This window comes from Rhinolophus sinicus, linkage group LG03, assembly GCF_036562045.2.
Source record: "Rhinolophus sinicus isolate RSC01 linkage group LG03, ASM3656204v1, whole genome shotgun sequence".
In the NCBI taxonomy this organism is placed as follows: Eukaryota; Metazoa; Chordata; class Mammalia; order Chiroptera; family Rhinolophidae; genus Rhinolophus; species Rhinolophus sinicus.
The window spans coordinates 63,996,828-64,024,403 of NC_133753.1; the positions used below are offsets into that span (position 1 = coordinate 63,996,828).

General features: G+C 38.9%; 1 protein-coding gene across 1 annotated transcript in view; it reads right to left on the reverse strand.

Annotated features, from left to right (window-relative positions):
- Positions 1–2,836: 2,836 nt before the first annotated feature.
- The window catches only part of CHP1 (calcineurin like EF-hand protein 1), a 34,588-nt gene continuing 9,848 nt past the window's right edge, over positions 2,837–27,576 (reverse strand). Inside the window, exons 3-7 of the mRNA XM_019725455.2 lie at positions 21,332–21,412; positions 17,780–17,907; positions 8,223–8,284; positions 4,938–5,060; positions 2,837–4,805 (exon numbers count right to left, since the gene is read on the reverse strand). Coding sequence (XP_019581014.1) covers positions 4,752–4,805; positions 4,938–5,060; positions 8,223–8,284; positions 17,780–17,907; positions 21,332–21,412 — 448 coding nt within the window. The 3' untranslated portion in view covers positions 2,837–4,751. The remainder of the gene's footprint in view (positions 4,806–4,937; positions 5,061–8,222; positions 8,285–17,779; positions 17,908–21,331; positions 21,413–27,576) is intronic.

Sequence of the window (27,576 nt, forward strand, 5' to 3'; positions counted from 1 at the left end):
GCCGCTGCCGCTGGGTATTGGTTGGATAATGACTTGCGCAGGCGCGCTCTCCTTCTGTTGTAGAGTGGTTGGAATGTACGTCAATCAATAGCGCTAGCCCCATTCTTTTCATTCTCTGTTGGATTGGGTCCCAGGGTTGAGGTAATAGAAGGGATAAATGCTTTTGTAATTCGTTTGTTAGGAATGTAAAATTATTTCCTCGTAGAAGTGATGTCACTTTGTGGTAAGGTAGTCTGACTAGGCCACATAACTATTTTAAACTACCATTAAACTGTACTAATAATTTCATTCTCAGGCCCTGGAGCTTTTAATTCTGGGCGTAGCACGAAACCTAGGAAAACAATATAACTACAGTTTGTCTCTGACTTTTGCCCATTTCAACTCTTAAAGGGCCCAAACGTTGGACTGCTGTTTACAGCTTTGGTCAATACTCGAGAGCAGATTTGTCATTTTTCTTTCAGGACCCTTCTGCCGGAAGTTAACCTGTTACAAGGGACAGTTTTGTCGCTTCCTACATCCAACTGTAGGGCTCTTGAGATCCTTCAGCGATTGTTCCAGGAGAGGCAGGGAGGGTAATCGGGAACTCCTCTTCCGGGGCCTCAGACACCACTAAGGCTGTCATCTAGGCCACTTCCTAGAAGTACAGATTCCTAAGGCTACACCTCCTCAAGATGCAATTCCCTGTCTTCTGATGAGGCCAAGGCATCTTATTTTAACAGAAGCTTATGATCAAGGGCATCTAAAGGAAAACCTACAGCTAATATTGAATGGTGAGACTTCATACTTTTCCCTTTAGGGTCAGAAACAAGGCAAGGACACAGACTCCTACCCTCTCTATTCAATATTGTACTGGAGGGTGGAACCACTGCAAAAGGCAAATAAAAAGGCATCCAGATTGGAAGAAACAAAACTGCCTTTATTTAACAAAAGGGATTTGGACCCTAGCACTTAAGTTTCAAATCTTGAAATCTTACCAACCGTGTGGGGGCGCACTGTGGAATGTATTCACCCAGCTATCCAATGCATTGTAAGACATTTCGGGGATTGTAATGAGATTAAAGAATAATGTCTGTTAGCCATCAGTATGTCCTCTTTAGAAAAATGTCCTTGCATGGCCTCTGCCCATTGTATGTAAATGTCTATTACTTTGTACACCTGAAACTAATAAAAAAATAAAAAACACACCCAAAAAACCTGTCTTTCTTCGCAGATGACATGATCCTCTGTAGAAAAGAATAAGGAATACACATACAGAGAGAGCAAAAAACAAATACTATAACTTGTATGTTTAGCAAGGTTTTAGGGTACAAGATCCATACACAAAAATCAACTGTATTTCTCTATACTAATAACGAAAATGAAATTAAGAAAACAGCTGCATTCGCAAAGCATCAAAAATAATAAAATACACTGAAAACTACAAAATATGCTGAGAGAAATGAAGATCTAAATAAGTGGAGAGACTTTCCATGTTCATGGATTATTAGACTATTGTTAAGATGGCAGTTGTCAAACTGATTAGATTCAATGCAATCCCTAATAAAATCTCAGCAGTTTTTTTGTTTTTTTTGGGGGGGGGTTAGAAACTGACAAGCTGATCCTGAAATGTATATGGAAATACAAAGGACCTTGAATAGCTAAGACAATTTTGAAACACAATAAAATTGGAATAATTATACTACCTGATGTCAAAACTGTCAAAGCTACAGTAGTCAAGACGGTGTAGTACTGTCACAAGGAGAGGCATACAGAATCAATGGAACAGAATTGAGAGTCCAGAGACAAACTCTTAACATTTATGGTCAATTTTTGACCAAGATGCCAAGATAATTCAGTAACGAAGGGATAGTCTCTTCAATCCAGGATGTTGGCAGGGTCGATTGATATGTAACTTAGTTACTAAAATATTAAAATACTTCCGCACTTGCTCAAGAGGAGCCATTGTCCCAAACCCGACTTTCCCTCCCCTGCCTCACAGTATTACCCAGCGTCCTCCCAGACTTACTCTCTATCTGGCAACTGAAGGGTTCACTAGCCAGCACAGCCTAGATCTCCAGCACTCTGCTCCAGCCCTACATTCTGATTGGTCAGTGCAGCACTGGTCGTAGAATATTTTGAAAACCACCCGCAAATACAGGTATTTTTCTTCCTGAAACCCAGACAACTAGGGAAGAATCAAAAACAACCATAAAATCAACTGGGATAATACAAACTGTTTCTCATTTATTTCCTCTTAACAACCATCCCCCTTCATGTTTAAAAATTCTCTAGATATACCGTGGGTGTTCCTAAAAACAAAAACAAATTTTTTTAAAAAAAATACTGTAAATATGTACTTGGAGAACCCAGTAATTATATTATTAATTCACCAGCAGGAATTCTAGATCATCTTGGTAAGCCTGTGTTGTAATTTAGGAATTCTGCAAGATCCCTGACAAAAATGATTATTTAAGATTTTGCTTAAGCCTGTGCAGAGACTGCTGGGTGCCCCAGTGTCTTTCTACTTCCGCCTTAGGAAAACTGATCATATTTCCCAGGCTTTCTCACAGTAAGGTGGTGCCATGTGACTAACCCAAGTGAAAAATGGGTTCAAGCCTTTGCCTAGCAACCAACAAACAGGGAGTGCACTAGTTGTGGGGATTATCTTGTTCTGCATTTAAAAAGTTGTAATTATGTAATGCCCCCACCTCATGTCCAGGCAGCAGCTGAGTAGACCTGCATTTCATAGCACAAACATAAACCTGAGTAAGGGAGTCACTGTTTGTGATTTCAAACTTGAAGAAGGGAATTGAGTTATATAAAATTCTTATAAAACACATGGACAAAATCAACCAAGTTATATTGTTTTAACCACAAGTATTTATTGATGGATTGGAGAATACAGTTTTAATGGAACAATAAGGCACCACTGTGGATTAAAATAGTTTGCTATACAGCCAAAAGGAGGAAAAAGCCACAATCTTAGGAACTTTAAATATGCAAGTCAAGGAACCCTTAAGTACCTTTCTAGCAGATCAGTGTCAGGCAACTCTTCCCTTTTATACAATTCCTATATTATATCATTTGATCACAAACAAACTGATACTTCATCAAGAATTCCTCAGTCATTTACATTTGAGTCATCCAGCCTGGCAACTACTCTGTTCCTCACTCTTCCCTTTGTAGTGTTTTGTTTTTATTTTTGAATTCTCTTCCTAATGTATTGTGTATACATCTTGGATAGCCTTCCAAAGCAAGGAAACAAGCCAGCAAACAAGGAGTCAGAGAAAATCAGCCAAAGGCAGATATATAAGGATGAAGACTCATAAAGACAGATGTTAGGATGACAACAACCTGATTCAATGAGGTCTATACTAAGCTGACTTAGCAGAGAAATTGCATCTGGCTCATGCAAAGGCCTGTAATGCCACCTCAGGTCATGCCACCAGTGCCGGACCCCTTGTTTCTAAGGGATTCGCAATGGTCTACAAGAGGAGCTAGGGAGTCAATGTAACCAGGCAGCTAATGATACATTCAATACTTTGGACCTGTATTAGGAGCTGACTATGGCTTTCAGCATTAACATTTGCCGAGTGTAAAATTCAGAGAGAATTTTGTGTAAAACTTCAAGACACTGGGGACAATCTCTAAATCTCTTGGACTGGGATGGTTAGGCACTTCAGTAACACTAATCTTTCTACTTGGAAATGTGAAGTGAAAAACATTCTAGGGCACACAACACTGAGGCACAAACCGTGCTGCAGAGGTGGGAATACCTGAGGCTTTTAGGGTGCCCAGCCTCCTTTTCAAAAAGCCATGAGAATGTCCCCAAGCGTATTGCCAGAGCAGCCATTCTGGTGCCGATCGTGTCCCTAAACTAAGCCACCCTGCCGGCATATGGCTATTTTCTGAAAAGTCAATACTGTACAAGAGTAGCCACATCAGAATGTATGCTGAGAATCAGAGGCCAGAGGTAGAGCGACCTGGGCCAGCCACCTAAAAGACTCGGCTCTACACCTCTCACCAAGGCCACCACCTTTGAAGAACATCTCCGATCCACAGCCCTTTGATAACACAGCAGTTTGCAAGGGACCAAGAGACACTCACATTCTTCTGAGAGACGTGTCGGTTACTGAAAAGCTCCTGGACAGGCAACATCCCAGAGACCCATTGAAGAGTAAAGGTAATTTAAAACCGGCCAGACCACCGGACTATCTTGCCAAGTCACAAATACACGGAACAGGCATAGCTTGGGGTGCCAAGAAGAACAAAGGGGACTGAAGCGTAATAAAAAAACAGTGACAAAGACAAAGTGAATAGTGTGTCGGGTGAAAGAGAAGTAGGAAGCAAAGGACAGATAAAAAAGGACGGAGAAGCATGCTAATGCCCAGCTGGAGGGAAGGCGGCATGGATACAGTCTCCATCCAGGGAAAGAGCTTTGCTGGCTGGTTCTTGGCATGATTCCCTCTCACGTTCTCAGACTAGATGGGCATGTGGCATTCAGGAGCAGAACCGGGCTGGGGGCTACTGAGAAATGAAGATAACTGGTGAATGATACTGAACAGATAGAGACTGGGTGTACCATTCTGTAATGCCCTGTTTATACACCAAAGGCAGGCTCGTGTTGACAGAACATAACTTGGTATCATGCAACAGCCATGGTACTCTGGGAGGAGGAGGAGAAGGGGTGGAGGTGGGGCTGATGGACAGGAGGACTCTCAACTTCCAGTTCTTAAATACTAGAGAGCAAGGAACGGTTTGGTCCCAGTCTTTTAGTGAAGAAATCGGATGCTCATTTTCTGTTCTACGTCCACTTTCTCCAACACCTGGGGGGAGAAACCCAATTACAGTTATGAAGGTCACGACAGAATATACTGTCCCAAACTCTTATCTGAATGTTTTTCTCCCTCCCTCCTGTGCAGAATTTAACTTTTCAAACTACGTGGTGACTGACTGACCTTCACAAATTCTGTGAAAGATATGGCGCTGTCCCCATCTTGATCAGCCTCCTGGATGGTCCTGTCTGCGATGCTGCCCAGCTGTTCATCTGAGATATTCACTCCGACCATCATGCGTAGCACCTGCAGGACCAGGAGCCAGGAATTACAGGAGACATAGGGTCGGGGGACTCTTCTACTAAGATTAAAGGTAAAGCCTCTCCAACCCTCTTTTCCTGTGATGTCCTCATAATTCACAGCCAGACAGCTGAAACCCTTATCTTCTCATCCAAGCCGCTCTAGACAGTGACATGAGCAGAACTCTGGCAAACTCATTGAACAGGAAAGCAAAGCCCCACTGAGGGACAATCCTTTGCATTTTATCCTTCCCCATTCTTCCTGCATGGAATGTAGATATGATGACTGGAGATACAGCAGCCATCCTGGGACTGTGAAGTCAAAGTCATATGTGCTATGGATGCTAGGACAAGAACAGAGAGGCAGCTTCGTTCCTGGACATCATTTAGGTACTGTATCAATCTGGACAATCTACCTCCAGATTTCTTGTTGCATGAGGCAAACGAGTTCCTTATTGGTTTTAGTCAGTTTGGTAGGGCTTTCTGGAATCCCACGCAGATGCAGTCCCCTGAGGCAGTGCATTAGCCCACTATTTTTAAAGCATGGCCAAGAAACATCAAGGTCCTTGAAGGGTTTAATACTATATACCCCTTTTTAGAAAAATAACATTTAATGGGCTGTGAGAACTACAGTAAAGAGAATTTAACAGTTTCACCAAATTTGTCTCAAACATAACAAATTTACCCTTTCCCTCCCCCGCAATCTGCTAGCATCTTTAAGGTGTGAATGAATATACTCTAAAAATTGCTACCTTAAACAAAAGAAACAACTCTAAAGATGTGACTCTCAGACAATATGAAATGCGGACGGGGGCTTTTGCGATGCCTCCCATTGCTGTCTTCAGAAGGTAAAAAGAAGACAGCCACCTGTCTTCTTTTCCAGGAAAGAAAGGCCTTCTAGCCCAGCTATTCATAGGCCTTCCTTCCCCTCCTCCTTTATATCCTTCTCCAATCTTTTTAAAAAGTAGATTACAGGATTTTCTTCAGAAAAGAAAAAAAAGGGCTGAAATAATGATTTGTATCAACACATCATTTTTTTTCACAAATCAATTCTTGAAAATTGGAAGTTGTACATTTTGGGCATAAATACACACCAATCAAAGGATTCATAAAAAGAGGCAATGCGAGCAAAAATAAAAAATGGCCGTTTGCCATCTTCCCTGAGGGTGTGTGGCCAACAAGACAAATTCATCCTCAAACAGCAGCTTCTTCAGATCTCGGTCCAATTAGTCTCTGAAGTGCTTTATTTGTAGAATTACGGAATTGAATTGTGCATGTGTGCTGTGTGTGTATAGGGAGGTGGTATCTTAAAAATCACTCATCCAGTCCGTTACTGAGGACACGAGGGTCCAGAAGTGGCTTGACAGTCCGAGCAACCAGGGCCCCAAGTTGTCTGCCCAGGTCTCCGTGCCCAGCCAGCGCACGTTCCGCCTCTCCGTGGTGTCACTTACACTTCCAGTCAGAAGTTTTATTAGCAAATGGGCTTTTATTATGACTCTTTTTTAATGTCTGGTGAGGTGTTTTGTATATACCCTTTATCAGTTTAAGAAAGTTCTCTTCTATCTCTTTTTCTAAGACTTTTTTTCTTGTACAGTCTTTCCATGATTTGATTTGCACATCAAAGTTGTACTAGCCTCATAAAATCTTTATTGAAGTGGAATTGATATACAATAAACTGTACATATTTAAACTGTACATATGTAAAATTTACAATCTGATAACTTTTGACATATGTACACACCTATAAACCCATCACCACAATCAAGATAATGAATATATCCATTCCTCCAAAAGTTTAACCAGGAGTTTTACAAAAATCATACTAGGAAAACATGACCACTCATTCAGCCTTTCCTTAGGATAACTCGCCACAGATGTTTTAACATCCACTGAATAGTTAAGAAATGGAAGTTTTGGAAATGGAAGCATCTAGAAAAGTAAACTTTGTTCTCTTCTCACTTTGGTAAAATGTTTGTATCTTCTTCCAAGGATAAAACTAGTTCTCTGATACCTCAACAGTTCACGAGCTGTTTATTCTAAAGTCGTTTCAGGCCTGAGGGTTACTTTAATGACGCTCACTGGCATTCTGGCCACATGATCTCCTCCCCACTCTGCCTCAGGCTTGTGTTATCCTAATAATAGAACATAAATCAACCCTCCACTCCAAAAAAAACCAACAAAACAATAGTTCTGGCAGCCAGATCTGGGCCAGAGGATGAAAACATGCAACTATAAGTGACTGTCTCCACTTTTTCTCTTCAGAACTCAGAAGCCCATATGTAGCAATTTTAAATAAATTCTTCTTACTGACGAAAGAGATCCCCAACTCTAAAGCAAAGGATACTAACACTGCCCTGCAGACCATTTCAGGATTCTCAGACATAGAAATGTGGGATTAAATACCTTGGACTGGTTCTGAGTCTGGCCTGAGTAAGCTTCACCTTAGAACACTTCTCAAGACACTGAATGAGCTCAGATTTACTTCAGGGCGAAAGGAAACCACTTTACTTTTTAGGCGTATCTTGAAATAGAGAAATTTCCCCATGGAAATTCCTGAATGTGTTAGCCACCTAGCATCCTCCAGGTTTATAAAGATTTTAAAAAGTAAAGAAAAAAGGAGAATGTTTTCCCCTTCTAAACTTGTACTTAGGGGAGAGGGGAGAGGAAGAGTAGATGGGCCATGCTAACAGGATGAAATGCTAGTCACTGCCAGAAGACAAGGAGCTGTCCTCAGGGAACCACACAGGACAATGAGCCATTAGTTCAGTGTACACGGCCCAGCAGCAGTTCCCTGACTCTTGTGTCAAACCCAAGGATACACGAAACAGCGGCCATTACCTACGTGTCATCAGAATTACTTGGTTGATGATAAACTGATTGGACAATCACGGAACTATTTAGTCTTAATCATCTCGCATATGTTAGCTCTGCCAGCCAGCACCTAAATGACACTTAGCTGGCTTTTAAATAGTGGAGATGTCTGTTGGTGAGAACTCAAAGTGCCATTGCAGTTTCCCCGATCATCTGCTCCCTTGTATCTAGGATAGGACTCTGCACACAGCAGGTGTTAAATAAGTGCTTACTGAAGGAAAGAACAATTCCTGCCTGCAAGAATAAGTAGGCAGGGCCCAAACACAAGTTATGCGCGCTTGGGAACTCTCCTACATACCTGTAACAGTTCATCGCGAGAGATCTTGTCGTCTTTATCCAAATCATATAGTCGAAAAGCAACTGGTAGGGAAAAACAAGAAGTTAGCAGAAATTCAGTAGTGTTTTGCCCCTTTTCAAGGAACTAAATATGTAAAGGACAGAAAACTGACAGCAAATTAATAGTTTTTTCCAGAGCAATTGCCATTACTTGTAGAGCTTTTAAAGACTTTATAACATTTACGAAATTGAGGTGTGTCTCATAATTGAAGGCATCGTAGCTTTGGTGAAATATGGGCCCCTCCTCGAACAAATCAGAAAACTCAAAAAGTTGAGTGCCCTTTTTCTTAGAATTAAAACAAAAACAAAAACAAAAAACAAAAACCCATAGTAGTTCTGTACATTATTAGGTCATCTCACAACCCACCAAGTCTACTGTGCACCCCTCAGAGGGAGCCAAAAATAGGAGCCATACAGGTACCAAATAGCTGACTACACAAAATACTGCTCTGGGAAAATGGTCACTTTGGGAAATTCAGGTCAAATTTCTAATAATTCTCTACCATTTGGGAGTCCTGAAGGAAACTGAAAGAACTTTAGTTTCAAATAAAATTGCCAAAAATGTGATGATCTGACCTTGTCATGTTTCTCTCTAAGTCTTCTACAAAGTAGGATATATGAGAGAGAATTCAGAGGAGCAAAAATCATTCACAGTACCATGTTGCTGAAGGGTTACCAAGTGAATAAATAGTGTGACAACACTGAGTGATTTTATAGGCACTGTGAGAAATTGTCACACTGAGGAAGTGACTACCTTATAATCGTAGCTGAATTTAGTGTGGTTTTGAGGCTTTGAATCACTTCAAGTATGCCACTAAGATTTTTGGTTTCTCAATGAATACTAAAAGGCCGAAACCCACTGCTCTAGTTATTAAGATACACAGATTTAGATCTTGTCCTTAGAAACTTAAGATCTCGTAGAGGAGAGCAACATGTACCCCTCACTTTAATACATTCTCAGTGTTCTTATACATCTGAAATTCAGGGGGACGAAGCATATGGCAGATATGCTTCTGGTTCAAGTAACAATTGATTAAGTCTGATGAGGGGTGGCATTCCAGGCAGAGCTAATACTAGGTACAAAGGCACGAGAACATGGATGAATATCTAAAAATTTAAACATCACCCCCTACCAAAGGGGTGAATCCACTAAAAGTTGAAGTAAACTTTTTTTTTTTTTTAATCTAATTTACTCTTTGTAAGGTATACATTAGAATTCTGGAAGGGGAAGTAACTAGAAGAGACTTTCTCTGATGTTTGTCTGTTTAATTTTGTTAGTTGAGTAACCATCTTTACCAAGTTTGAGGATTTATCTGCTTAGGAAGTTTAGAGACCAGGGGAAAGAAGGTAAGGGTCATAAGTGTTCCTAAAGGAGTATGTGTTTAATATATTCCCCACCTCCCCACTCTCTCTTCTGCATATGCTGTCATCTTTCTAAAATACCATACAATGTCTTACCTACTAAGCTATCTTTAGGATGATTTCGGGATTGAAACCCGTTTGCTATATAACCCATAAATATCTATTGCTGAATTTCTTAATTGGGTAACTGGAATAAACACTTATATCCCTTTCTGCCAAAGTATTTACAGAAGTCTGAGCTTCTTTTAAAATTTATTGGGGTGACATTGGTTAATGTCATAAGTTTCAAGTGTCCAATCATACAACACATCATCTGGATATCCACTATTTGCTTACCATCCAAAGTCTAGTCTCCTTGTTGCCATGTATTTGACCCCCTTCTTCACCCTTCCCTCACTCCCTTCTCCTCTGGTAACCACCATATTGTTATCTGTGTCTATGAGCTTGTTTGGTTTGTTCATTTGTTGCTTTGTTTTATATCCCACATGAGTGAAATCATATGGTTTTTGTCCTTTTCTGATTTATTTCACTTAGCATGATACTCTCAAGATCATCCATGTTGTTGCAAGTGGCAGTATTTCGTTCTTTCTTACAGCTGAGTAGGATTCCATCGTATATATGTGCCACATCTTTTTTTTTTTTTTTTTTTTAACTTTTTTTTCATTTCAAGTGTGTTTTTCCAGGCCCCATCAGCTCCAAGTCAAGTAGTTGTTCCAATCTAGTTGTGGAGGGCACAGCTCACAGTGGCCCATGTAGGGATCGAACCAGCAAACTTGTTAAGAGCACCGCACTCTAACCAACTGAGCTAACTGGCTGCCCCCTGTACCACATCTTCTTTATCCATTCATCCATCAAAGGACACTTACAAGATGTGATCAAACAATATGGTGAATGTTTAAATAAAAAATATATATATATCTATTTATTATAGTAAAAGACACATTGCCATTAATCCGCCTCAAAATACTCCCTCTCACTTCGAACACATTTATCTTATCGTTCCTGCCACTTTCTGAAGCAGTTCTGGAAGTCCTCTTTTGTGAGTGTCTTTAGTTGTGCTGTTGTCACTGCCTCGATGTCCTGAATCATTTTGACTTTGGGGAAGAGCCAGAAGTTGCACGGTGCCAGATCCAGTGAATAAGGTGGATGAGGTCACACCGTAATGTTTTTATTTAACAGAAATTGCCATATACCAGAAGCAATGTGTGATACGGAGAGTTGTCATGATGGAGGATGATTTATGGCACACTTTAAAACACAACTTCCCTCCACCGTAGCTCACGTCCAACTGACTGCACTGAACAAGTTGAAACTTGTCACAAACTGTCACTAAGGTTCTATGCGCCGTTTCCCATATCGAAGATCCCTGCCTTCCTGTTGGATGGCACTTGGTAGCAGTATTCATCATAGTTTGTCACCTTCTCCTATCTCCAGTTCTATGATTTCACATGCCATCCAGTGCTGAGATCCTCAAATGTGCATTTCCAGCTTGGACCCCTCCCCCGAGCCCCTGACCTTGGCAGAGCAATAAAGGACAGGGGTTAAGACTAGCTCTGATGCTTACTATGTGAACATGAGCAAGTTACTTACCCTCTCTCTGCCTCAGTTGCCTGAGAGGTACAAAATCATACATTTGCTCAATGAAAGACCAAATGAATGGTCTCAGTCAAACCTTTACATTTTAATCACTGTTTCTTCTTTTAAAACAAAAATTGTAGTAAAATATACATAAAATTTACCATTTTGACCCCTTTTAAAAGTGTACAGTTATGTATGTTCGCATCATGGTGTAACCATCACCACCATGCTTCTCCAGGACATTTTCATCTTCCCTAACTGAAACTGACCCATTAAACAGTAACTCCCCATTTTCCCACCCCCTGGCAACTTTCTCTCTACGAATTTGACTATTCCAGGAAGCTCATATAACAGTAATCGTTTGTGTCTGGCCTATTTTTTTTTTTTTTTTGTATAAGTAGATTCATTCACGTAGTAGCATGTGTCAGAATTTCCTTTTTAAATATTTTGTATTTCCAGTCATCTGTTGATGGACACTTGGGTTGCTTCTACCTGTTGGCTGTGGTGAATAATGCTGCTCACTACTCCTTTTTGGCTACTCTCCCAAACTCAACTTTACCACTATTCCTTATCATCCAAATAAAATATCTTCATGCAGACTCTTTATTTCCCACATCACTCATGATGTGTTATAAAACACTTAAATCATTTAAGAGGACAATTAGAACACTGAAAGGGAGGGTTATAGACATCTAGCTTACTTACCATGCCCTAGAGCATTGTAAGTGGGTTGTATCTTTCACATAAGTCACTAAAACCTCTCTGATCTGAAGGAGAGCAATAAGGAACCAGTCCTGGGAGACAGACAGAGCAGTAATACTATGTGTGCTTGGGCCTGTGCCTACATCAGTACAGCTAAGCCTTGTTGGTTGCACTTGACATTCGTTCACTGTGGCATAAAAAAAAAAAGGACAAGTGTGCTCTCAGAGTTCCTGGAGAAACTCTTCTATGCAGAAGATGGACCATAAACAAAGTTGGTTCCAGAAGCCCACATTTTTAAGTAACATCCCCTGTATGTAAGGCAGATGTTCCTCACTGGCAAATGTGTTGCTAGGTGTAGGATGTTCAATTGTTCTTATTCTACAAGAAGTGCCATCTTGCTGCTTCCATTGCTCTGTGCGAAATTCAAAGAGAACCAGTAATAGACAGAGGAGCAGACATCCAGGGCTCCTCCTGTCTGTAGCTTTGGTTTCACTGTTGGTCTAAGTACAGGAAAGTGATCCCTACATATAGACCGTAACAGAATTCTAAGTCATTTTCAGCTTCCTATAAAAGTTGATCTGAAAGCCAAGACTAAAGTCATGGTGAAAACCATGCATAAGTTGCACAGCACTTTGCTGTTATCCTATTTCATCCGAAAGTTTGCCATTTAAAGTGGTATTCAGACCTTCTTCCTTCCTAATAGAATCTCATCCACAGCTTCAGGAGGGGATTCTGTCTCTCTGACTTTCTTTGCCCCCTGTAAGATGTGGACAGGGAAGCACACAGCCCATTGCCACAGAAAACCATCATGTGACCATGGGGAGCTATGCCTTCGGATGAAGCAGACCCTAAGGATGGCAAAGCAGAGCAACAGAAAAAATCCGGGTCCTTGACAACACAATTAACCCTGATGGGTGCCTCTCCTGACCTGTAAAATGAGATAATACATGTCTTTATTGTTGAAGATGAGTCAGCTGACAGGATCCTAACTGACACACCGAGTAACTACCAAGTACACTAATGCTATTTGGAATATTTTCTTAAAGGTCAGTGTAAATTAATTCACTGAGACCACAGTAATTTATAAAGGAAATGAACTGCAGAGAAAGAACTCCACAGATGTGTTGCATAAAATATCTGAATCAAGTCATGGAAATACAAAGCTAACAAAGTATAATTTTTTCTTTTCTTACTATTAACTGCTTGCTGATTGAAAGGTCTATAATGTAGAGACTTTGAAAAACCACAAGGGGTTCAATTCACTTTACCTACTACTTTTTCTTTTCTTTTTTTATTGTGGTAAAATACATAGAACATAAAATTTACCATCTCAACCATTTTTAAATATACAGTTCAGTGGTATTAAATACATGTTTTTGTTGAATAACCATCACAATCATTCATCACAACCACAACTCTTTTCATTTCATAAAACTGAAACTCTATTAAAAATAACTCTCCATTTTCCCCTCCTCCCACCCCTGGCAATCACCATTATGCTTTCTGTCTTTATGATTTTGACTATTTTAAGTACCCGATATAAGTGGAATAATACAGTATTTGTCTTTTTATAACTGCAATAATGTCCTCAAGGTTCATCCACATTATAGCATATACCAGAATTGCCTTCCTTGTAACGGCTGAAAAATATTCCATTATATGTATACACATTTGCTTATCCATTCATCCTTTGATGGGACATTTGGGTTGCTTTCCCATTTTACCTATTGTGAATAATGCTGCTATGAACATGGGGGTACAACTATCTCTTTGAGACTCTGCTTTCAATTCCTTTGGGTATATACGCAGAGGTGGAACTGCTGGACCATATGGTAATTGTTTTTAATTTTTTGAGGAATTGCCACACTGTTGGGTCAAAGAATTATCATAATTTTGAACCACTGATTAGCACAAATGACAAACTGAGATACTTGCAACAACTGTAACGTGAAATAAATATGTCTCATTTCTATTGGTGTAAGAGCCACAGGTACTATTATTGCTGTGGTCTGTTGCCAGCATTCATAAATGAATGAAATACCAAATTTCAGTAGACATTGGGAGAAAAATATATACTATTTTTCCTTCCCACCTTCACGGACTCCTCCTGTCTGTGGACCCTAAGTTAAGAAGCAGTGTTTTACGAGATGCCTTTTTTTCTTTGAACAGGGAATTACTACCTTTTTTGAGGCAGCCCTATCTATACATGAGCATCTCTTTAAAAAATATTCCTCCTTCTGCTGAACCGAAATATCTCTATGATCCTCACTGCATAAATTCTTTTCTACATGAGACTTTCATATATTTGAAGATAAATCTCTAAGCCAGTCTTTCCTTCTTCTGACTTTATGCCCAGTTCTCTCAAAACTTTCCTTAGTGGGTAAAAAGAAAGTTTAATGCATCTAGAGTTTAGATTAGCTGAAAGATGAAAAAGTTCTGGCAACCTGTTCCACAAGAATGTGAATGTAGTTAATATTACTAAACTGTACACTTAAAAATGTTTAGAATGGTAGGTTTTATGTTACGTGTTTTCTACCACGATAAAAAGAATCTTCCTTATGATAACGATTTATGGTTTCTGGTGCCTTCAAACTTCTACTAACTTTCTTATAATGTGCTCTAGTATATCTTTGGGATCCAAAATGAAGTACAGTTCCCAAGATGTGTTCTCTAGCACACAGTAGATTTAGCACTACTCTCATTCTAAACGATACATTTCTGTTCTTATGGCCCAATATTACATTATTTTGGGGTAAGGGTGCTGCAGGCTAGGCAGACTCAGTGTACGGTGGCTTCATTTTACATTTACCCTTAGATCTTATTTATATGTGTTGCTGGACCCAAGTGCAGCACTCTAGTTTATCGCTTATAACATTCATTTTGTTAGATTTAGTGCAACTTTTTTCAGCCTATCAAGATCTCTTTTGGTTCTGATTCTGTATTCACTATGCTTTCAAGTTTACAGTCAACCAGAAACTCGATATGTTTGCTAATTACATCTTCAATGAAAAGTCACTGATGAAAAAAACAATAAAAAGCTGCAAGAGCCCTGCAGCATACCACTTTCTAGTGTGACACAAATTCATACATTTTGGGTATTCTAACCTATTTGCTCCATTGTGTACAACAAAACATCGAGGAAGACCTTATTAAACGTCTTCCTAAAAGCTATTTTACATCAACTAATGCCATGGAAGCAATACGCAACAGCAGCACGTGAATGAGTTTCTTGATTGCTTTCCCCATGTAATGTTGGTTGTTTTGTTTTTAGTTTTTATTCTGGAGTAATTAGAAATTCATAGGAAGTTGCAAAAAAACAAAAAAAAACAAAACAAAACATATATGTGTGTATATATATATATATATATACACACAGGAAGGTCCCATATAGCCTTCATGCAGCCTCCCCTGGCGGTAGCATCAATATACCATCAAAACCAGGAAACAGACAGTGGTACAATCCACACAGCATATTCAGACTTCACCGTGTGTGTGTGTGTGTGTGTGTGTGTGTGTGTGTGTAGTTCTATGCACTTCTATCACCTATGCAGATTTGTGTAACTTTACCACATTCAAGATACAGAGCTGACGCACGGCAGCAGGGCTCCAATGTTACACCCTGTGACTAATGTACAATAAAGAAGCACATCTAGCACTGTATTACAAAGTTGTCTTAGTATTTTCATTATACTTCAATACACTTGGTTTCCTTTGTAATCCTATGTATTTTATTCTATGCATTTGAAAACATTCTGAGAGGGGGTCAATAGGATTCACCAGACTGCCAAAGGGAACTCATGATTTGGAAAAAGTAGAGCCCGTGCTGTGTAGGGAATTGGCGACCTTTCAAGTCTCCTCCAATCTGGGATTAGAAAAACGAGCACAGTTTCATAGAGCACAGAATGTCTCTCAACTGTCTTCTCCTTAAGCAACTCACCAGAGACACAGATGCTCTCCCTCCCCCCATGCAAATCGACCCAACTGCCACAGGGGGACACTGCATGCTTGTACCTGACTGGCTACACAGAGTGTCCACGCCACCTGGTAAATGGGTTGCTTACTAAGAGTCAGGTGTGTCAACAGTCCTAAAACTGTACCACTTGTACTTTTAATCAACCTATATAATTTAATAATAAAGACATATGCTCAGTGGAAAGTTACTGTTTCTAAGAAAATTAGATTAATTACTTCTAAACAACTCAAAATTAAGTCACTGGAAAAAAAACTTGCTAAAGTTAAGTATGGCAAGACAACTGTAAAAGATTGAGGAAAAAAAATGTAAATGCCTAGAAAGAGTCTATTCTCAGAATGCTTTGCGAGTATCTTGAACCCTTCTTTCCACTTAAAAGAAACTGCAACTAGAAACCTTAGACTATACATTATAGATGTGCTCTACAAAAAAAGTCTCACAACTCCTATCAGCAGACCTATTCTAAAACAAAACAAAACAAAACAACTCTTGGTCCTCTATCAAAAGATTGTGTTTTCAAATGTATCAAAAGTGAATGTGTTTTTAAATATTTTAAGATAAAATAAAATGCTAAACCACATATCCTTTTCTATGGTTCTATGATACTGCTGACTTTGCTAATTATTGATCAATGCCTCGTCTGACAACACTGAATAAGAACATTTCTACTATACTAATGTCTGAATCAGGCAAACATGTACTAAGTATATGCTAAAACTCTTTAAATGTAAGACACATGGCTTTGTCTCAAACAGTATTTAGTCTTGAAAGAAGAAACTGGAATTCACTAATATAGTATACAATAAATTTGAGAACAATTCATTAGAGTTCTCTTTTCTTCTATAGTCAGTTTTGTTTGTATTTAAGCATTCTGCTCTTCATTAAGGTAAATGATCTTGTAGTAAAGAAGAGCAGTATTTTATTATTTTGGTTCAAAAATCTTCCCTATCCTATACAACAGTATTTATTGCAGTGCTTCTTAAACTCTTTCCTTGAAGTATCAACACAGGGGTGAACTCATACTCCTAGAGACCGACTAGGGATACAGCCCAAGGGCCCCACAAATCAGAAGTTTAAGCCTTACGTACCATCTTTCAAATGTATGTAAATTTAGCATTATAGTCTATAATTTATCTGCATTTGTTTCAATATTAAAAAGCCTTTATTTTTCTTTTTACAGACGTCTCTGTATATCACTGTGCACCCTTGTAAGAGAAGTATGAGCTCAATCAATTCAATGTAATTTCAATTCTAGTTTTGACTTGTGTGGAATGAAAAGAGAAATTAAATTTCACTTAGAAGTGTTGCAAGAGATTTGGTAATCTCATACATGAATCAACAAGGGCAGAGGGAAATCTAAGGAACATCCAAGGAAAGGAGGCAAAGAGGCATGGGGACAAAAATTAAACCTTGCACTACCCCAGCTGTCCACCCCGACCTTAAGTCACATTCAGTATCTATCAAATTCCAAGATGGGCCGAGGATCTTGCCATTATTCCTTACAGGTGGGGCTGGGTCTTTTTCACTGGTGTCACCCTAGCACTTACCACAGTGGGCATTCTATGAACTATAAGGATATTAGTAGCTAACTCTTATTGTCAGGCACTGTTTGAAGTACTTGACACATATTAACTTATTTAATCCTCACAACATCCCTATGTGAAACCCCTTAATATTCCATTTTACAAAAGAGGAAACTGAGGCCCAAGGATTTTAGTAATTTACCCAAAGTCACATGGTCAAAAAGTTGCAGAGCTGGGATTCAAACCCAGCCAGTTTAGTTCCTGGGTCTGAGCTCTTAACCACTATACTGTTGTAAACGCTTATTCAATAAAGGAATGAGTAAATAAATGATTTGTAAGAAATGAAAAGCAAATATTTAAAACTCGAAGACTTGAGCTCCTTACAGTGCAGTTTGTTGCTTCGGCTGTTGAGTGGTTCTGGTCCATTCACATCTTTACTCTTTTCATTATCCTCAATGGGTCGGAAATGAGCCAAAGTTCTCATGAATCCACGGAAGTTTACCTGGTCCTCCCTGTTTGGGAACCATAATAAAGAGATGTCAATTACGGTGATTATTTCTTACGAATTCAATATATTGGCGAATTCAATATATTGGCAATCGTTTTAGCGAGAGTGGCCTGAAAGTCCATTTAACCAGGTCTCTTTCCATATGCATAGTACTTTAGGGCTCATAAAATTAGCGTCACCCCAACCCTGTGAGGTAGGTACTATTATTCCCACTTTATGAATGATTAACCAGTGTCAAAGTCACCTATCGAGTTTATTTGTATATCTTTTCCCAAAGAGGATTTTGAGTAGCTCCAGGGCTAGGCTATCAGGAAAGCCAGAACTTAGACTCACTGCTTCAGACTCTGCAGCAAACAGCAAAGTAGTCATTTTAACCCAATGACTCCCCAACCACTGCAGTCCCATACACCTAGTGGTATTTTAAGGTTTAGGCATATTATGGAAAAGTGCTTTTAAAATAAAGTTCATTTAGTTATAAAAGCAGTAAATACATTTCTGGAAATTTGAGGTAAAAAGTAGAAAGAAAAACCATTCCAAGTTCTACCACTCAATTACAACTATCATTAATATAGCTTCTTCCAGTAATTTTTCTACTCTTTTTGGGTAATTGTCAACACACTGCATGTGAAATTTTATCTTGCTTTTTAAAACTGTTAAGCTTTTAATGTTTGTAATCAGTAACACTTTGAAACATTTTAAATGTCTGCATAATAATTGTGTGGCTATATCATGATTTTATCATTCCCTCATAATTGGATAGATATCCCCTCCCCCATTTTTCATGATCATAGTATTCTGAAAGACCTCTTTGTATATAAAGCTTTTTTGGTACTTAACTTTAGATAAAATCTTTTTATTGAGCCATAGGCTAATCAATAATCCTATAAGAAATAATTCCAAAACGTGAATAAATGAAGAACGTTCTTTAATATTAAAACAGAATGTCTCATGAGACATACTCATTCATCTAAAGCAGTCATGGAAAGAACAGGTTGCCTGGTTCCTGTGGCTGCCTAAAAATAAACCCAGTCTTTGTGTGCCTTGCTTAATAGATCTGGTATGTTGGGTCTCTTTGTACTCAAAAGAATGACCTTTAGTTCTTCAGGGTAGCTATACTACTAATGGAGCAGTATCTTGTAAAAAACGTAATATCTGAGGAATCGGGTAATGTGGAGTAAGATTTGAGTCATGTGCCAGAACAAACAGGTTAATGAGTGCACATATTACTGGCATGACGTCTCTGAGAAAAGGTAACTAAATACCAATGTTCCACTTTCAAATCTCATTCTTTAAAAAAAATATATATATATATATATACCTGCATAAGACTAGACAACAAAAAACGCTGGAAGCCAAACTCCTTATCTGATTAGATAGAGCAAGAAGCAAGGGTGCAGCTTGCTAAGAGCTTAGCAGTGCAGCTCAGCGTGGGCCTCGGCTTCCTCGTGTACACCCGCCTATCGTGCTGAGCAGCAGATCCCGGGGTAGGACGGCAGGCGACAGGCGACACTGCCCACACAACAAAGGTGGTTTGGCCTTCCAATCATCAATGGCGACTGTGAGGGGGAAAAGCTGGCAAAATGACTCTACTGGGTTTACTTTTCATTGCAAAAGGTTTGAATACAAAGCACAGTTGTGAAAATTTTCTCTAGAGAAGGTTCAACGCTCCGTATGGGCTAAAAGAGGAAGTGAAAAATGGGAAGAATTCAGCACAAAACTCACACCTGAAACAAACAGGGCAGGCAGTTCAGGGAGAGAAACGGGGAAATGAGGAAGGGGAGGAGATTACTCCTGGTCAACCTCTGCAAAGAGCTCATCTCAGTCTGATTTGATTCCTGTCTTACACAAACGGGCTGCTAGTGTTTCTCCTCTGACTGTCGCTCAGATTTACTGAGTACCCTACTTCTCAACTTGCAAATTCTTTGGTCTCTATTCAGAATTCTAAAATTTCCTCTCCAGGCATTTTAGCTGAGTGTCCTCACTGACACTCAGTCTCATTGTTAAGAACTGGCAACCATAAACCTTTTCAAAGTCCTGTGGGTCATAAAGACAAGTCACAAGGAACCCGGAAGAGATTGTTCAAGAGATTACTTAAAAAAAGATTATATGATAAGCTTTATTCATGAAAAGGTACCTAATCAAATCAGTAAATATTTACTCAGTACTTTGAAGGCAGTGTATTAGCTAGTGAAGCTATCAAAAGCCTAGTCTTAGATTAGACAAACCCAAACCTATTTGAGAAAGTCTGCACGTGGTGGGGGGGCCCAAGGGGGGGGAGGGCGGGACCATATCCTTAGTTAATGTGGTAAAAAAAAAAAAAAATAAAGGCTGTGGAAATGTTCCAGATGAAAGGAGGCTAAAGAGACATGACAACTGACCCAGACTGGATCCTGTATTGGAGGGGGAGAAAGTGCTAGAAAGGACATTATTGGATGAACTGATTAAACTGGAATATGAATAATATATTAGAGTAAAATAGATAGTGGGGGAAACAGGTGAAGGTGGACAAAGGGCACAAACTTCCAGGTATAAGATGAATAAGCTCTGCCAATGTAATGGACAGCACACGGTTAACAGCACCATATTGTGTATCTGAAAGTTGCTAAGAGAGTAGATTATAAAAGTTCTCATCACAATACAAAAGTAACTATGTGAGGTGACGTATGTGTTAATTAACCTCATTGTGACAATCATTTTGCAATATAGACATATACAGAATCACACATATAGAACACACAATGTTCTCTGTCAATCATGTGCCAATAAAGCTGGAAAAAATATATTTTATATTACTAAAGCACTTGATAGGTACTATAATTGTAAATTACACACTGGATTTCAAAGACAATATGAAAAAATAGTGTAAAATATATTAATAATTTTAAAATACTGATTACATATTGAGTGATATTTTGGATATGTGGGGTTAAATAAAATACGTATTGCCAAAGCTAATTTAACTTGTTCATTTTTACTTTTTTAATGTGGCTACTAGAAAATTTATAACTATGTATGTGGCATGATTACATTTTTATTAACTAGGACTGAAAGAGACAGAGAGGACTCACAAATGAGGCAAAATGTTAACAGTATAATAACAGATGCATCTGGGTAAAAGATATACAAGTGATCTCGTATTATTTTCAATTTCTGCAACTCTTGTAAATTTGAAATTATTTCAAAATAACAATTTTTAAAGAGTTTAGTTTTACATCAAAGATAAACAGAGATTAAAGACAGAATTTTGAAGATGGGCTCATATACCTGTTTGAAGTCTAAACAGGGAGGAGAGTAGAAGAGGAGATATTCTAGATATGATCAAGTTAGGGAGGCCTAATAGATTCAGGATCATGGCGTGAGATGACCCGATCAATATCATTCGTCCCGAGTAGCCTCAGAAAGTAGGCCCAACAACTATAGGGACTCACCCTTCTGGAAAGAAGGCATTAATGATCCGGTCCCCCAGTGGGTTGATGGCAAGTTCTGGAATCCGCTGGAAATCTTCCCGGCTGCCAAGAGAATTGTCCAGAGTTAGAGACCATTGGCCCTTAGCATGTATGAACTCCTTCAGTCATGCAAGAGTACAACCTAGCAAAGATATTATCTCCTGGAATTTACTTCTGTGGCAAATTATACAAAATAACTGCAAAGAATAGCACTTTAATACCTGCCAAGTGTTTCTTGCACCAACTCAGAAGTAGAAGCCAGATTTGACTATGCCACATTCCAGTGAATTCAGCACACAGGTTATGTCAATAAACCACCGAGAGCAAATACTCAGTTGTTCCCGTAAATGATTCCTTGAACATTACCATTTTGTAATTAGTTATCAAGTTTGGAGAATGAACAACAAATGCAAAGTATCAAACACTACAAAGCTTGAATATGGGAGCAAAAATTCAAAGTGGCCTCTGTACTGAGACCTACAGCACCTATGAAATGAAAGGAACTCTTAGGTGATATTTACATTCAAAGAAAGAATAAAATGTGACAACTAAGTGACTTCCATACTTCCTTGCTCTGATTCTGGCTTTTTCCTCCATTGTCTCCTACAGACTAGAACTAGAGAAGTATTTAACCCTCGCACATGGCAAGAGCAGTCATCTTCTCACAACTTCGAAGTGATGTTGAAGTGAAATTACCGTTCACTGTATGTATACATGTGCCACTCTGTTTATACACATGACCTCACTTCTTCATGCCAACATTTTATCTATACCCTTTCAGAGCTGAGGACATCGAGAGTCAGTGAGACGAAGCAACTTGCCCAGTGCTACAAAGCTAGTAAGTAGCAGAACTGTGATTTAAATCTAAGGCTATAAGTCAAAGCACATGTTCTTTTTTCCTAAAACCCACATTTCTTTCCTATATTAAACTTTTTGAAAGGAAGATGTTCTCCCAAAAAGTGTTCAACAAGTGTTTTTTAAAAAACAAATTGGTTGATATTCTGTGCCATGAGTATAAAGGTGTCTACAACGTAACTGCGGTGCACTCTTCAAAAATACCAATGTCATGAAGGACAGAGAAAGGCTGATGATTGTTCCAGATCAAAGGGGACTAAAGAGACATACAACTAGACTCAATGCATGATCTAGACTAGGGGAGAAAATGCTATGAAGGACATTACTGAGCCAACAGGTAAAAATGAAAAAGACCATTTTGAATATGGAATATTATATAACAGTACTGTATCGAAATGCTAAATTTCTTGATTTTGATAGGCGAATGCCCTTGTTGTAGGAAATACATACTGAAGTATGTGGCAAAATGTTAACAACGGGTAAACCTGGGTATCAAGTATGTGAAAGAATATAAATTCAAATAAATCTTGATTCCTCCCGTCAAGAAGGTTACTAACAGAAGAGATAAAACTTACTCTTCCACCCTCTTCGTACTAAATACTAATGTTCCTATTTACCCAGAGGCCCTTAACATTCTGTTCTTCTTATGGTTTAACAATTACACCGTGTGTAATTAACTAACAAGCTCATCTCCACCACATCCGGTGCTGACACAGGTAGAAACTAATCTAGGGGACTGAGCACAAAGCCCTGGAATAGTGACTCTGGATTCTAATCTTCCTTGATCACTTAGGGTGATCACTTTAACAGGGTTGCTTAAGATGATCTATACTCTGGCAATTAAAGGGTGGAGGGTGGAAGATGAGGGTAAGGGGGATCAAATATATGGTGATGGAAGGATAACTGACTCTGGGTGGTGAACACACAATGGGATTTATAGATGATGTAATACAGAATTGTACACCTGAAATCTATGTAATTTTACTAACAATTGTCACCCCAATAAATTTAAAAAAAAAAGAAATTACTGAGATCCTGATTATTTAATTCAACAAACATGTACAAAGCTAAAATGTAGCTCCTCTTGTTTGACAGGGTTTAAGAAATAATAACTGCTCCCTTTTACATGAAGATTAAGGCTGATATGAATTGCACAGCCACATATCTCAGTTTAATGTCTAACAAGCTTAAGTAATTTTAGCTGAGAAAAAGCACAGTTTAGAGGGGGTGGGGGGAGGGGTATCACAGTTTAAATACCAGGTCTAGTATCAAGTGGCAAGTGCATAACCTAGCCTAAGTTCCTTCAGTCTCAATAAGGAATCTAGTCTCGGACTTCCAGTGTCAATAAGGACCTAAACCCCGTCCTTGGACACTTTTAAGCTCTAGTCTTGGAAGTTAGATTGTATATACAGTGTGGTTCCTGACTTCTAACGCTATAAATTAGATCAGCACAGAGGATATTTAAACACAAAACCCCATCTTTGTATTCAAATGTTGACCAGGCTCCTCTCGACCTGACCTACAAAGGACCATTTCAAGACCCCTTACAGGACCCAGCTGCCTTTTCAGAACGACCAATTTCCATGGCAGTGGCATATTTCACCCAAAATAATGGCATCTGCAGAAAGTAAGATTTGTGAGGTTACACAATACATTTACATTCTATGAAATACCAATCTGAAGAGATGATCCCTGTAAGAGAATCTACAGGGAAACAGCAAATCAACTTGGCCACCAGTGTTTACAACACTCCCCTCTTGAAGATGCCCAATTCATTTGAACATATTAAAGATACTGGGAAATTCCATAATGAAGAAACCAGCTTAACTTTGTTTACCACGCTTTCATGAAGTTTAGTTGATAACTTGTTTCTTTCTTCTTTTTAACACAACCCTTACTGGTAGACCAAGGAACTAGTGGTTCTATAAAACACACTTTGGGGCGAATCTCTGAAAGCACTTTGCAGAAGCTCCATTTCTAACCAAAGTCTTCCACAGTTTCCGCTGCATGTTCCCACTGGGACTGACAATACACAGGAATACAGAATGCTTTGGACAATACATTATAGCCTCTCACTCTGCAGAATTTGGCTTTGGGCCCAAGAGATGGAGCATCTTGAAAAAGGAAAGTGAAGAAAATGTAGAAGGGAAAAACACTTCTCCTTATTACCTTCTTAAGAAAGTGGAAACGGCTCCAAGTAACAAAAGATTGGAGACCACTTGTATTGGGCTGAGACCCTGATAAGTTCTGGAAAGGTCAAGACAGGCGTTGAGCTGAGTTTGGCAGTAAGAGGCTGGGGAGACTAAATGCTCTGTACTAACAGAAAAATCTGAGTTAGCGCGTAAGCTTTAAGGCTGGAGGGAGTAGAAGAGAAAATGAGGCTGGGAAAAGGGAAGACAATCTAAAAAGATGGCCAAAGGCTGAGATGGCTATTGTCAGGAGGCACACCAGTGCGAAATCCCTGATAGTGGGTGGGTCCAACAAAATGATTTTACATATATATGCTACCTGTTTACTATGTAGTACAATGAGATAATTTCTTCCTGTACTCAAGGTGGCCTGGGGCTTCGCCCGTATTTTAATCCACACCATGATGGAGATCAAAGAACAGATTTAAGACCTAGTTCTTTATAAAGCTGAGTACAAAAAAATCAGTTAGATCCAGGTAACCATGAAATCAAAAATTACCCCATCACTTTCTACCACCTCTTCTCCCACCAAGAATTTGTAGAAACCAGCACTGAGAACAGTGCATAGTACAACACAGGTACTCATTAAACACCTGTCAAATAAGTGACTTAATTCACTGGCTTTCCACAGTGTGAAATGGGGCTTTAGGGGTTGAGCAAATTTTACCTAGATTTTTAAGGAACAGGTAACATTAGCTGACACCTGGAAAGTTTTCACCCCTTTCTTAGGAGAAACAGTTCCTTTTACAAAAGCTTTTCCATTGTTTTCCAGCAAACAGTCAAAGTGATTAAAACACACACATTGACAAATCACTCACATTCTACAAAAGAAATGGACTCACAACAATTTGGAATCTGTATCTTTACTTAGTGGTTAAATGTGACTTTAAGAGGAAGATGTAATCCCAAACTCAAGTAAATTATTTAAGTATTGGAGCTAAAAGGGAAAAAAGGAAAGATTTCTAGTCTGATATATTTTTCAAGTGTAAATTTACATAGTCTCTTCATCAGATGATGCTAGGACAGGTGGATATCCACAGGCAAAAAAATAAAGTTTGACTCTCACCTCACACTATATATGTATACATGTATATATATATACATTTTGTAAATATATACAAAAATACGTATTTTGTGTGTGTGTGTGTGTGTGTGTGTGTGTATCTCAAAATGAATCAAAGACCAAAATATAAGAGCTAAAACTATAAAATTATTAGAAGAAAACTCAAGGGGAAATCTTCATGACCTAGGATATGGCAATGGTTTCTTAGATATGCCACCCAAAGCACATGCACCAAAAGCAAAATCACATAAATTGGACTTCATAAAAATTTAAAACTTTAGTGCTTCAAAGAACACTATAGAGAGTGAAAAGACAATCCACAGAATAGGAGAAAATATTTGGAAATCATATATCTGAAAAGGGTCTAATATCTAGAATATAAAAAGAACTTTTGCAGTTCAACAACAAAAAGATAAACAATCCAATTAAAAAATAGACAAAGGACGTGAATAGGCATTGCTCCAAAGGACATTTACAAATGATCAACCAGCACATGAAAAGGTTTCAAATATATGGTGACGGAAGAACTGACTCTGGGTGGTGAACACACAATGGGATTTATAGATGATGTAATACAGAATTGTACACCTGAAATCTATGTAATTTTACTAACAATTGTCACCCCAATAAATTTTAAAAAACAAAAAAAGAAAAGGTGCTCAACTTCATAAGTCACTAGAGAAATGCAAATCAAAACCATAAAGAGTTACCAGTCACATCCGCCAGGATAGTTAAAATCAAGACAGAGTGTTGGTGAGGATATGGAGAAGTCTGAACCCTCATATATGGCTGGTGGGAATGTAAAATGGTGCAGCTTCTTCAGAGACCAGTCTGGTGCTTCCTCAGTTAATTAAGAATAAAATTACCATAGACCCAAATCAGATATATATCCAAGAGAATTAAAATGTCCACACAAAAATGTTCGTAGCAGCACTATTCATAACAGCCTAAAGGTATAAACAACCCAAACGTCCACCAACTGATGAATGGATAAACAAATTGTGGCACATACACATAATGGAATACCCCTATTATTCAGCCAAAAAAGGTACAGCATGTATACCATGATACATACTATAACATGGGAGAACCTTGAAAACATGTTAAATGAAAGAAGTCAGTCACAAAAGGCCACATATGTATGATTCCATTTATACGAAATGTCCAGAGAGATGAGGAAAGTAGATTAGTGGTTGTCGGGGCAATCACTAAGGAGGAACAGGAAATGACTGCTTAATGGGTAAAGGGTTTCCATCTGTGATGAAAGTGTTCTGGAAGTAGACAGTGGTTATGGTTACACAATGTTGTGAATACACTTAATGCTAGTGGATTGTACACTTTAAAACAGTAAATTTTAGGTTATGTGTATTTTGCCTCAATCAGAAAAAAAAAAGAAGAAAAGCACCTCGTGTGGTCCTTGCACATGGTAGATACTCCACAGTCGCTGATTTTAATGACTGTGCAGCACGATTTTGGTCCCTCCCAGCTTCCAATGACCACAGAATTTGCCCTGAACAAACACGGCCCTATGGATTTACCAGCATCCTCTAGCTCTTCTGCCTGAGGATTATGCATAAAGACATAGCAACTGTGTTCCTTCCCCGCTTCTGCTACATCCCACAGCTGTACTAGAAGCCTTCAAAGAAGTTCTCAGCGGCCTCCTGCCCGCCACCAGAAAGGCAGGCAGCTTCATTCTATACCAGTCAATCAAAGCTGAGGAGCAATAGTCACAAAAGGCTGTTACTGAGAGTTAGGTTGGGAGGGAGTCAGGAATTATTTCATTTGACTATGATTAAGACAATTATAAATATGAAATTATAGCATTACACTACTCTGAAATCACATGCTTACTCTAGACCAGTGGTACTTTGGACATTCAGGGCAGAAAAGTCTTTGTTGTGGGAGGATGTCCTGTGCATTATGGGACGGTTAGCAGCATTTGTGGCCTCTACCTACTAGACAAGGGTAGCATTCCCCAATCAGGACAGTCAAAAATGTCTCTGGAAACGGCCCTCAGTTGAGAACCACTGCGCTGGACTAAAATATTGAATATCTTCTCTAACATTAATAGACGTAAAGTGATGTACCCTAGGGTTACGGGTTGTGTTGGAAAATGAGAA